The sequence below is a fragment of the Artibeus jamaicensis genome, unplaced genomic scaffold (assembly GCF_021234435.1).
Source record: "Artibeus jamaicensis isolate MK-2021 breed Jamaican fruit bat unplaced genomic scaffold, CSHL_Jam_final scaffold_833, whole genome shotgun sequence".
In the NCBI taxonomy this organism is placed as follows: Eukaryota; Metazoa; Chordata; class Mammalia; order Chiroptera; family Phyllostomidae; genus Artibeus; species Artibeus jamaicensis.
This window is the reverse complement of record NW_026522056.1, coordinates 7,687,623-7,701,403: the sequence shown is the minus strand read 5'-3', so window position 1 is coordinate 7,701,403 and position 13,781 is coordinate 7,687,623. Positions and strand designations below refer to the sequence as shown.

At 35.8% G+C, this 13,781-nt stretch overlaps 1 protein-coding gene across 1 annotated transcript in view; it reads left to right on the top strand.

Moving 5' to 3' along the window:
* ADAM32 (ADAM metallopeptidase domain 32) overlaps positions 1-13,781 on the top strand; it is a 119,588-nt gene that overhangs the window by 43,751 nt on the left and 62,056 nt on the right. The window contains exon 10 of the mRNA XM_053660079.1: positions 8,337-8,418. Coding sequence (XP_053516054.1) covers positions 8,337-8,418 — 82 coding nt within the window. The remainder of the gene's footprint in view (positions 1-8,336; positions 8,419-13,781) is intronic.

Here is a 13,781-nt window from a genome sequence, read left to right as displayed (position 1 = left end):
TTATACTATGTTGAGGAATGTTCCTTCTCTACCCAGTTGAGAGTTATCTTAATAAATGTTGAATTTTCTCTAATGCTTTTACTGCATACATTGAGGTGATTATATGATATTCTTAATTTTGTTGATACAGATTATCACTTTCTTGTTTTCAGATACTGAACCATCCTTGCATACCTGGAACAATCCCACTCAATCCTGGTGTATGATACTTTTTTTGTACTATTTAATTCACTTGATCTTAGCCAAAAGGCTGAGAAGCGATGTACTATTTAATTCAGTCAGCTAATATTTTGTTGAAGGTTTTTGCAATTATGATAATCAGGGATAGTGCCTATAATATTTTTTCATCCTTGTCTAGTTTTGGTATCAGGGTAACTCAGGCTTCCTAAAGTAAGTTTGGAAGTTTTCCCTCTATTTTTTTTTCAAATAGTTTTAGAATGGTTGTTACTAATTCTTCTTTAAATGTTTGGTAGAAGGCACTTGTGATGCCTTTTGGTCCTGAGCTTTGTGTTTTGGGAGGGTTTTTTTTTTCTGCTTCAATATAATTGCTAGCAATTGGTCTGTTCAGAAAGTCCGTTTCTTCCTAGTTCAGTTTTTGAAGGTTATATGTTTCTAGAAATTTATCCATTTCTTCTAGGTTGTCCAGTTTGTTGGCATGTATTGGTTCATAGTGTTCTTTAATGATCCTTTATATTTTTGTGGTGTCAGTTGAAGTATCTCCTTTTTTATTTCTGATTTTATTTATTGGGTTCTCTATCTTTTTTATGATCCTGGCTAGAGGTTTGTACATTTTATTTATCCTTTTAGAGAACCAGCTCTTAATTTCATTGATTTTCCCCCCTATTTTTAGTCTCCATTTCATTTATTTCTACTCTGATCTTTATTATTGCTTTCATTCTATTCACTTTGGTTTTTGTTTGTTATTCTTTTTCTACTGCCATTAGTTGGAAAAGTTAGATTATTTGGAATTTTTTTTGTTTTTTCGAGGTAGGCTTATATAGCTATAAACTTCCCTCTTGAAAAAAAGAGTGGTTTTGCTGCACTTCATCTATTTTGGAAAGTTGTGTTCTAATTTCCATTTGTCTCAAGATAGTTTTTGACTTTCTGTTTGATTTCTTCTTTGTCCCATTGGTGGTTTAGTAAAATATTGTTTATTCTCCTGTATTTGTGTTTTTTTTTTCTATTTTTTTTTCTGTAGTAGATTTATAATTTTATGTCATTGTGGTAAAAAAATGCTTGATATAATTTTAATCTCCTTGAATTTATTGAGGCTTGTTTTGTGTCCTAATATATGGTCTATCCAAGAGAATGTTGCATATGCACTTGAGAAAAATGTGTATTCTGCAGTTTTGGATGAAATGGTATACAAATGTCTATTAAATGTCTTAATGACATTTAAGGCCATTATTTCCTTATTAATTTTTTTGTCTGGATAATCTGTTCATTGAGGTGTGGTATTAAAGTCCTCTACTATTATTGTGTTACTATTAATTTTTCCTTTTATATACATTAATATATACTTTATATACTTTGAACATTTTCTGTTGGGTGCATAAATATTTACAATTATTATATTCTGTTTTTGATTGACCCATTATCATTATGTACTGTCCTTATTTGTCTTGTTTTACATTATTTGTTTTAAAGTCTATTTTGTTTGATGTGAATATTGGTGGTCCAGCTTTCCTTTCATTTCTATTTGCATGGAATACTTTACATTTGTTCACCTTCAGTCTGCGTGTATCTTTCTATTTCATGTTACTCTTTTTTCTAGGCAGCCTATAGATGGGTCTTTTTTATTTTATTAGTTCAATTGCCCTATATCTTTTGATTGGAATATTTATTCCATTTGATATTTAAAGTAATTATTGGTACCCATGTGCTTATTGCCATTTTGTTAATTGTTTTTGGTTGTTTTTGTAGTATTTTTCTGTTTCGTTGCTGTTTTAACCTGCTTCCTTTGGTTTATTGGTTTTCTTTAATATTTTGTTTGAGTTCCTTTCTCTTTATTTTTTTTTGTACATTTTTGGGTTCTGGTTACATGAGATTTATATATTTCCATCTATATTTATAGCAGTCTATTTTAGGCATTCATACACTTCCTAAAAGCACTACATTTGTACTCCTCCATGATTTATATTTTGACATATTTTATATCCTTTTGTTTTGTATATTCCTTGACTATTTATTGTAGGTATAGTTAATTTTGATACTATAAGGTAAGGTTAATTTGTCTTTTAACCTTCATATTTGCTCTTTAAGTGGTTAATTCACCATGTTTATTATATATTTGCCTTTACTCATAAGATTTTTTTTCTTTTCTGTATTTTTTTATGTCTGACTATGATCTTCTCTGCACAGAGAAGACTCCTTAATATTTCTTGTAAGCCCAGTTTAGTGGTAGTAAATGCTTTTTTGTTTGTCTGAGAAACAAATCTCTATTTCAATTCTGAGTGATAACCTTGCTGGGTATAATATTTCAGCACTTTAAATATTTCCTACCACTTCCTTCTGGACTGTAGAGTAGCTATTGAGAAATTAGCTGACAGCTTTATGGGCTTGCTGTTATGTGTGGCTTTTTGTTTTCTTCTTGCTGCTTTCAATATTCTCTTTATCTTTAACTTTTGACATTTTAATTACAGTGTGTCTTGGCATGGACCTTTTTGGGTGCATCTTTTTTGAACTCTTTATACTTCCTGGACCTGGATGCTTGTTTCCTACCCCAGGTCATCAAAGTTTTCACCCATCGTTTCTTCAAACATATATAATTTCTGTTACTTTCCCTGTCTCTCCTGGAATTCCTATAATGTGAATGTCAGAGTGCTTGATGTTGTCCCAGAGGTCCATTATAGTATCTTAATTTAAGCTTTTTTTTCATTTTACTTTTCTGATTGGGTGATTTCCACTGTTCTGTCTTTCAGGTTATTATTCTGTTTTTTTTTTTTTTTGTATTAACCACTTTGATGTTGATTCCTTCTAAAGTACTTTTCATTTCTGATATTATATTCTTCATCCTTGATTGGTTATTCTATTTTTAAGCTCTTTGTTGATGTTTTTTCTGAACATCAAACTTTTTCTCTTCTAAAGTTTGTTGAGCATCCTTTTGACTATTTATTTGAACTTCTTTTTTATCTGGCAAACTACTTCTCTGTTTTACCCTTGGATTTTTTTCATATTTCTTCAGTGGGGTATATTCTTCTGCCTCACCAGTTTGTTTGACTTTTATGTGTTTGCACTTTTTTTTTAATCTTTTCAAATTAGTGTTTTGGATTTCTTTTTTAAAAAATTTTATTGATTATGCCATTACAGTTGTCCCATTTCCCCCCTTCATTCCCCTCCACCCTGCATACTCCCCTCCCCCACCATTCCCCCCTTTATCTCATGACCACGTGTCTCAAGTTCTTTAGATTCTATATTTCCCATACTATTCTTACCCTGCCCCCTGTTTTCTCCCCACCTTCTATACTACTTATTTTCTGTACCTTCTCCCCCCTTCTCCTCCCACTCCTCTGTTGCTAACTCTCCATGTAGTCTTCATTTCTGTGGTTCACTCCTGATCTAGATGTTCTCTTAGTTTGCTTTTGTTTTAGGTGTGGTTGTTAATAACTGTGAGTTTGCTGTCCTTTCATTGTTCATCTTCTTCTTTTTCTTAGGTAAGTCACTTAACATTTCATATAATAAGGGCTTGGTGATGATGAACTCCTTGAATTTGATCTTACCTGAGAAGCACTTTATCTGCCCTTCTATTCTAAATGAAAGCTTTGCTGGATAGAGCAATCTTGGGTGTAGGTCTTTGGATTTCATGACTTAGAATACCTCTTTCCAGCCCCTTCTTTCCTGTGAGGTCTCTTTTGAGAAATCAACTGACAGTCTGATGGAAACTCCTTTGTAGGTGACTGTCCCCTTATCTCTTGCTGCTTCTAGGATTCTCTCCTTCATTTTAATCTTGGCTAATGTAATGATGATGTGCCTTGGTGTGTTCCTTCTTGGGTCCAACTTCTGTGGGACTCTCTGAGCTTCCTGGACTTCCTGGAAGTCTAATTGCTTTGCCAGATTGGGGAAATTCTCCTTTATTATTTGTTCAAATAAGTTTTCCACTCATGGCTGTTCTTCCTCCCCTTCTGGTACCCCTATAATTCTAATGTTGGAATGTTTAAAGATGTCCTGAAGGTTTCTAAGCCTCTCCTCATTTTTTTTGAATTCTTGTTTCTTCATTCTTTTCTGTTTGGTCATTTTTTTCCTCCTTCTGGTCCACTCCTTTGACTTGAGTCCCAGTTTCCTTTCCATTACTATTGGTTTCCTGTGCATTTCCATTCATTTCAATTAGTTTAGCCTTCACATGTTCCTTTAATTTGTGACTAAAATCAGTTCTGTGAGCATTCTGATCACCAGTGTTTTGAACTGTGCATCTGAAAGTTTGGCTACTTCTTGGTCACTTAGAATTATGGGCTCTGGGACTTTGAGTTCTTCTTGAGCCATGTTTGGTCTGTTTATGCCCATTAAGTATGAGGAGTGGAGCCTTAGGTGTTCACCAGGGTGGGGCTGTCCGGGTGGCTGGTTCATGAAGCTGTATGTGGGGGCGGGGTCAGAGCGGGGCAATAGTGGTCCCCTCTGCTGCTTCCCACTGCTGGGGCCTGCACGGTCTGTCTTACTGCTCACTCCTTTGAAGGCTTACCTGCGCGCAAATGTGTGACCATAGTCAGCCTGCTGCCTTGCGCCCTCACTGGGTTCACCTGTTGCAACCCCACACCTGGGGATTCACCAACCGCCACCTGCACACCTGGGTCGGTCTGGGTGGCACCTGGGTTGGTCTGGCCGAGTTTTCCTGTGCAAACCTGCTTGCCAGCCACTGGCTCTACCCCTCTTACTGGTCTAGCTGAAGGGTTCCTTATTGTTGGACTTCGGTAGTTTAATTTTCTGTGTTATGGCTGCGTATTTGTTTTACTAAAACTTTGTTGTCTTTAAACTTGGTTGTGTGAGAAGGCATAGCATCTCCACCCACACCTCCATCTTGGCGGAAGTCCTGTGTTTGCACTTTTGAGTTAGATTAAATAGATATCTCTCCAATCTCAAAAAGGTGGCCTATGCAGACCATATGCTGGCTGGTCTTGGCAGACTGGTTGGAATTGGAGCAGCTGGATTTGGTGCCTGGTGTGCTGCTTGGCCAGAAGGAGTGGGTTATGGGTAGGGCAGCCTGGTGTACATATGTGTGCAGTATCTCCCTGTTGTTCTGGCTCCCCATGGAATTGGGTGGGGAAGCCTAATGTGTGCATGCTTCCTTGCTCTTCTAATCCAGGTGGGGTGACACTGTATGCATATGGCACACCCTGCTGCTATTGTCTATTGTACAAGCAGTGTGTGGGTGGAACTGCTCTGTGTGTATAGGCTGCACTGTCCTACTGGTTCTGCACTTTCTCTGGGTACGGAAGCCCTGTGTACAGGCACTGCCATGCCTTGCAAGCTCCACAGTTTCACTGAGCATGAAAGCTCTATGTGCACTTACAGTCCAGTGGGTGTGCACAGCAGCACCCTAATATTCCAGCTGTATCAATTTCCGGGTGAAGGGGCCCTGTGTGTGCATGTTATGGCTCCTGCTTGTTTATTTGGGATGTAGCTCTGTGAGGGGTGGCTAGGTATGTGGTACAGTGGCTCTGTAGGTTGGCCAGAGCACCTGGATAGAGCTTCTGCCCATTGTCCAAGTGCAGGGGAAAGTTGAACAATGGAACTCACTGGTTTCTTCAATCCTGGAGAGCATACTCAGCTCCCAGTGCTCTTTTGGTTCCCCAGCCTTCTTTATGTGGTCTCCTCTTTTTTTGTTGTGTACGGGCTTTTCAGTTGGCCTTTAATTGGCTCTCAGATGTCTCTTAGGAGGAATTGCTCTAAATATAGGTACATTTGATATGTTTTGGGGTGAGCTCAGTGATCTCCTTTACCACCATCTTGGACCCACCTTACATCACATTTTGATTATCCAGTCATCTGTCAATGAACACTAAGAAGCAGGCTCTTGGACAGCATCCTGCATGACTGGGAGTGTTCACTATACTCACTTTCTCCTGTGGGAGAAATCATGGCTGAGGGCATCTCTCTTAGCATTGAGCTGTGCTGCTTTTGGGGAATGATAACATGGGTAAATTGAAGCTATGCTTACTTTCTTCAGAGCATCTATTCTTGGATTTTTTTCTCTAGTGGGGCACTATAACTCCTCCTCCAGCTTTTTGTACTCTCACAAAGTATTCTCATCTGTGGGTGATTGTCACAGTCATTGTTTCTGTGGGGACATGGGGGCTGAAAACTCCTATTCTGCCATCTTGCTTATGTCACTCCATGAGATTTATGCTAGTACATTACCTCTACTTGCTTGTAGTTTATAAGAGAAAAAAAGAATTGAGGTGGGACTGATTCAAAGTAATATATAAAAAAGGTCAAATTCAGAAACTTGTAATTAAATTAGAAATGGAATGCAGAGTTGGGAACACTTAAGTTTAGATAAAGGAGGTTGAAAGCTTTCCAGGTCATGGAATCAATGAGACTAAACAATTCTTAGTTATTTACAAAAGTATGAACCTACAAATATACTCATAGTTGGAACTGTAGCTGAACATTCGAAGGAGGGTAAGGATATAAGAAACATTGCAAAATTAAAACAGTAGATCTTGAGAAGTGACTCGAGGATGAGAATGGATTGTGGGCAGTAGTAAGTAAAAATGAACTGTTCTTGAGTCCAGCTCAGTAAGGGTGTGAACAGTTGGGAAAAGTCTTATCTATGGGGAGAACTATGTCGTATGAAGAAAGAGTGTAAACAATACTCAGACATTGGAATGTAAAGCCAAAATTGGGTGTTAGGAGTGAATACCTGAAAACACTAAAAAAAAAGAACCCAAAAACAACCCTTGTAAAATCAACATTTGACTTCCAGGGAATGGAAATACCAATGACATCACTAGCTGGGAGTGTGCTGTTTTGTCCACTGTGCTATACAGTCTACATCTTTATAGTGTTTATAGAGACAAATCATTGTACCTCTTATCCTATTAAAGACACATGCTTAAAAGAAGAAAGAGAAAATAAGTGCAGGAGGGGTTAGGTAGGAACAATATCAGAGAGACAGAATAAGGCAGCAGTGGGAACCCATGCAATTGTGAATTGAGGTGCAGTCAACACTGAAGAGGCATTTCTAATTGAGAATTGGGTAACAAGCTTTTTTTACTTGTGTCCTGGAATGTTCGTTTTGCTGAGGGCTCTAAAGATGACATACTTTATGTTTGGAGCATCTATACTTTTGTGTTTGAGTGTCTAGGTCTGGATTCAGATTGTTGAAATTTGAATCATTTAGAAGCACCTATCATTTGTGTTATCTTGAGAATGTTACTTATCATACTTACCATCTGATGTTTGATTTTTCCACTGGGGGTGTAATAATAAATATTTTACTGGCTTATTTGAGTATTAAATGGAATATTTATATAAATCTCTGAAAATAGTGCTATTATTACACAGTTTATATAGGCTCTTACTCAAAGAACAAATAATACTAAGTTGTAGAACGAAGTCATTTCTATGAGCAACTGGTGAGCTTTTCTATATAAGTGTGAATATTTTCAATCCATACAGTAAAACTACTTTTTATTGTCACTCAGCAAAATGCTTATGATCAAAATGTTTGATCAAAGGCTTTGGTAGCCTTAACCAATATTATGAGAACAGTAAAGGAAACCAATAAAAACCTGGACTTATTGAATATCTTTTAGAAATCCAGATGGCTTAATTTCTTTCTTTTTATTCTTCCCTCCCTCTCTCCCCCTCTTCCTCCCTCCCCCTCTTCCTCCCTTCCCCTCTCCTGCCCTCCTGCCCTCCCTTCCTTTCTCTCTCTCTCTCTTTTTCTTTCTTTCTCTTTCAACAAATCAACATACAACAAGTGCTGGCAAGGTTGTGGAGGAAAGGGAATCCTAGTACACTCACTATCGGTTGGAATGCAGACTGGTACAGCCGCTGTGGAAAACAGTATGGAATTTCCTCAGAAAACTAAAAATGGAACTGTCTTTTGATCCAGCAATTCTACTGATGGGATTATACCCTGAGAATCCTGAACACCAATTCAAAAGAACCTATATACTCCAATGTTCATAACAGCACAATTTTCAATAGCAGGGTGCTTAGTTTCACTTAATTAAAAATACTTTCCTAATTTGAAACAATTAAGAAAATATGGAAATTTTACATCTTGGTTTGGTTCAGACTTGGATTTTATGAATTACAGACAATTTATTAGCAGGAAGTCTCACATCTGAATTGTTCATCAAAGTGAATTATAAATGTATACTTTTTTTTTTTAGGTATAGAGATTATCCAGATTATGTGGGAGCAACATTTCCTGGAAAGATGTGTATTACTAATTACTCTGCAGGGATTGCTTTGGTATGTAATTATTTATGTATTGATAGGATTAGGGTAGGAGGTAGGGGTGGGTGGGGCAGGGGAAAGTGGTAGGGGCAAGGTGGAGACAACCCTACTTGAACAACAATAAAAATTATATGTTGAAAAATTAATCAACATTTTATAGTTTACATATGCATTTATTTTCAATTCCTGTTAAAAATTGAAGTGTGTGGAAGGAAGAGTCTTGTAGAACAAGTATCTTGTTGCCATTACTTGGAAGTTAAAGTGAAATAAAAATATAAGTACACATACACTCTTTAAAATACAGAATACTAAACACGAAAAATTATCTGCAAAGAAATTTCTGAAACCTAAATAAGTTTTTGATTGTAGACTTAAAGTTGGAGAAATAGTCTTACAGATAAGATAGCTTCAAAATCAAAACAAATGATCAAAAGTATAATAAAAGTTTTTAAAAATACTTGAAACAATATTAAGAAGAAACTTTTATGTATATTTTAATGTTTATAGTACTTAGCCCTGGCTGGTGTGGCTTGGTGGATTGAGCACTAGCCTGGGAACCAGAGGGTTGCAGGTTTGATTCCCAGTCAGGGCACATGCATTGGTTGTAGGCCAGGTCCCCTGTAGGGGGTGTGCAAGAGTCAACCACATACTGATGCTTCTCTCCATCTCTTTCTCCCTCCCTTCCCCTCTCTCTAAAAGTAAATAAAGAAAATCTTTAAAAAATAAACTTAAAAACTATAGTACTTAAATATTTTATATGTAAATAAATTATTGGTGCAGTTAGGTGCAGCATTGAAAGGTAAAGTAATTTGAGCCACTTACCCACACAATTTATTCTTTTAAAAAGCAAGCTTACAAAGTATATATTTTAATTAATTGATTAATTATTGTTGTCCCATTTAATTATTAATTAATTAGAGTTGTCCCCATTTTCCCCTGCTTTGCTCTCCCCTGCCTCATCCATTCTCTGTTCCCAAAGACAATTCCCTTCTGCTGTCCTTGTCCATGGGTCCTTTGCTCATAGGTTCTTTCCCCTGTATCTCTCTCCCATCTCCCCTCTGGTCCCTGTCAATTTGTTCTTCATTTCCATGTCTCTGGTTCTTTATGATTGTTTGTTTGCTTGTAAGTACTATATATTTTTAAATTAGAAAATAATTTTTGTTCATGACCATTTTTTAAAGTGCATAAGGGAACAAACATATAAGGAAGTTCATATAATCTATCATCTTCACATTCAGGAAGCAATCACTAAACATATTTAGCCCTCCATTATATGTATTCTTATTATTTTATTATTTATAATAATATTTATATTATTTAAATATAACATAGCACTATATATGTGTTTATACATATGATATAATTATGCATATTATACATATGCTACATTTTAATATTTATACTTTATTATTTATAATTATTTAAATAATAACTATTTACCGTAGGCACTATCCATTCATTATATGCTATGAAAAACAAAATAGCTGTATAATTCTCATATGCATTTTTTTGGTTTACAAAGTTTATCATTTATTTTGTAGAACTTTTGTACTTTGCAAGTTGATTTAATAATTAAACTAGTAGATAGACTTTCACAGTATTTTGAGCATATAAATAATGTTAACTCTTGAATAAAGAAATATATTGCTGTGCTAGTAAAGCTTTGAAAAGAGAATCTTTTAGGCATCAGAGTCTAACAGAGCTTCTTAATTTTTTTTAACTTCTAAGGGTGAAACCAACTGCCAAAGGAAATGAAACTTCCTCTTCCTCTTCTTGGAATTCTTTGCTATTTTTCTGGAATAACTTATGAGTTGTCTTTATTTTTATTTTTTATTGTTTAAATTTATTTTATTTTCTTTTAATTGTTCAAGTACAGTCTTCTGCCTTTTACCCCCATTCCAGCCCACCCCCCATCCCTCCCCACCTCCCTCCCATTTCAACCCCCGCCTTGTTTTTGTCCATGTGTCGTTTATACTTGTTCCTGCAAACCCTTCCCCTTTTCCCCTGAAATTCCCTCCCCTCTCCCCTCTGGTCACTGTCTGTTCTCTATTTCAGTGTCTTTGGTTGTATTTTGCTTGCTTGTTTGTTTTATTAATTAGGTTCCTGTTAAAGGTGAGATCATATGGTATTTGTCTTTCACCACCTGGCTTTCCAGGTGGTGAAAGACAAATATGCTAAGCTTATTTCGTTTAGCATAATACTTTCCAGTTGCATCTAGGCTGTAGCAAAGGGTAGGAGCTCTTTTTTTTTCCCTCCCTCTGCTGTGTAGAATTCCATTGTGTAAATGTACCATAGTTTTTTGATTCATTCATTAACTGATGGGTACCCAGCTTGCTTCTAACACTTGGCTACTGTAAATTGTGCTGCTATGAACATTGGGGTGCACAGGTTCTTTTGGATTGGTGTTCCAGGGTTTTTAGGATATATTCCTAGCAGTGGAATTGCTGAGTCAAAAGGCAGGTCCATTTTTATTTTTCTGAGAAAATTCCATACTGTTTTCCATAGTGGTTGTACCAGTCTGCAATCCCACCAACAGTACACTAGGGTCCCCTTTTCTCCACAACCTCTCCAACATTTGTTGTTTGTTGCTTTGTTTATGATGGCCATTCTGACCAATGTAAAGTGGTATCTCATTGTGGTTTTAATTTGCATCTCTCTGATAGCTAGTCATTTGAGCATCTTTTCATGTGTCTTGGACCTTCTGTATGTCTGAAAATAGTGGGTATAAATGGCAAACATGAAGTTATTTTATTAATGAAGATACTTTTGCATTCCTACCACATTTGATTGATAACTTGGCTAGGTATGAAATCCTAGTTCTCACATCTTTCTGTATTGGCATTTTGAAGATCAATATATTGTGTTTTTGTCAAGTTATTTTGAAGTGAAATGATGACAAGGTAACTTTGGGGTGCTTGTAAGGAAGGAGAGGTCAGTACCATGTTTGGATCAGTGAAGGTTTAGAAACAAACCCTGGTTTAGATGTTCTGGAGGGTACATGATTGTTGAGTTGAAGTGCTAGAGGGTTGATTAGGAAAGGAATTAGGTGGTTAGTCTGTAATATGAGCTTTATAGAGATGATGGATTGGCCATACGTATTGATAAAGACCTGTCAACAAGATTTAGGATGTGAACCATTGGTTGAAGCAGGGTAGAATAATTGGGGGAGATGGATTCAAGGAATTATTCTTTCACAGAGCTTTTATACTTATATTTTTACAAAGCTTTTCTTGTTTAAAAGCTTTTATGCATTTACCACAATTGAATATTTCTCTAAACAAGAATTGTTTTTATGTTTTAAGCACAATGTAAATTATATCATAATGTGCCACTTGAATTTTTGGTTTCCACTTATAATTTTGAGATTTATTTATTTACTTAACATGTGAAATTGAGTTAATTCTAAAAGACTTTATTTTCATTCCACAGATAATTTTATTCCAGGTGCTATTAGGCCTAATGAACATACAAAGATGAATGTGCAATGTAATTGAATAAATATAAATCAGTGAAGCCTAGTACAGTACATAGTAAGAGCATAATAAATCTTAACTCTTATTATCATCATTGTCATCCTTATCATTTGTATCATTGTTTCTGTCATTAGTTAAGGACCCCTCCACCTAGTAGGGGTTCAATGACATGGATAAGTGGCATGCACATTTTTGTAATAGAAGGCAGAGAGTATACAGATTATATTGCTGGTACAGATAAAAGTCTATAAGAATCCAAGGAAAGAAGGAAAGAAAAATTTCAGACTAGATAAGCATTTAAGACATATAATAGGGAAGTCGAACACCTTCATATCCTCAGTATTGTGTAAGGCTTTATTTTTTAATAGAAGTTTTAGCTTCACAGCAAAATTGAGAGGAAAGTACAGAGACTTTTTCTATACCCTCCCTCACAGTTCACATTCCACACAATAGTGGTACATTTGTCATAAATGATGAACCCATTGAGGCATTGCAATCACCCAAAGTCTATAGTTTACATTATGCTCACTCTTGGTGTTGTACATTCTGTGAGTTTTGACAAATGTATAGTGACATATGTCTGCAATTCAGCATCACTCAGCGTAGTCTCACTGTACTCAGAATGCTTTGTGTCTAATTTTTTATGCATGTGTGATATTTCATTATAGAAATATGCCTCCCTGCCTCCTTTATGCTTTTCATGAGCATTTGGTTGTTTCTATTTTTGCCATTATGGACAATATTTAATAAACATCTCTATACATACCTCTTCCAATCTCCATTTGATCTTTTTTTAAAAAACTGCCCCAAACCAGAACCTCAGTTTTCAGATAGGCAATACTCTTGTTCATATAGAAGCCTTCATTTTTTCCACTGTTTTTATAGCTAGTTTTTTCTCAGTTTCTTTTATTGTGATGAAAGCAAAAATAACATTTCTAGGAAGCTTCCTTAAAGGGGTATTACCCATTTTATTGTGGCCTTTCTCCAATTTGCTATAAATGCCATATGAAGACAAGTTCATCACCTAGTCAGAATGGAGTAGAGTGGTGGAAGGAGCCCAGATTCTCCAAAACCAAGAAGTTGCTTGAAGTTGCTTTTATGTGTGTGAAAAATTTTTTTCTACTCTGTCATTAATATTTTGAATTTTCTTTCTACATCAAATCAAAGCAATTCAGGACTATTTCTTGTAAACAGGATAGAACCAGATCAATTTTCTCTGTCCAATATAAAAATATATGTATTTTAATTATTTAAGTTTCAGTCATGAACATTCCTGCACTTACTGATATTTCTAGAATTGATGCTATCACCTTATTTTACATTTTTCTGTTTTTTCTTTGCCTCCACTGCTTTCCAACTGTCCAATGTCACTAAAGGAATTTATAAATGATATACTTTATGAAAAAGGAAAGTGATATGAAATGGGAGCTCTGAGAGTCAGAGGGAATGAACAGTAATGTTTGAATATGGCCTATGTGAATTAATAATAGTGTGTGTGGTGAGACTAAAATAGATACAAAATTAAATGAAAACAAATGACGCAAATGTGTCATAGGTGGTTTTCTGCTGACATACTCCACATCTGTGCCTGAAAAGCATGTGCCAATTCATAAGCCACATTTCTCAGACCTTCTTATATCTCAATGGAATATGAATAGGAGTAATGTTTTGCATTTCTTGGTTGGAGCAGCTAAAACTTGTGTGAGCCTTTCCACTGGTGAGCTTAATGGAAAAGACATAAATAAGGGCAGGAGTACAATATGTAATTATTTCAGCATGAACATATGTAAGGCTACCCACAACCAGGAACATCTGCACTGGGATTTATGTGAATATATTAAAGCACTAAGAATTTAGAATCTTGTTGGTAGCCACATCCAGCATGAAACCATAAAAAAAATTGAA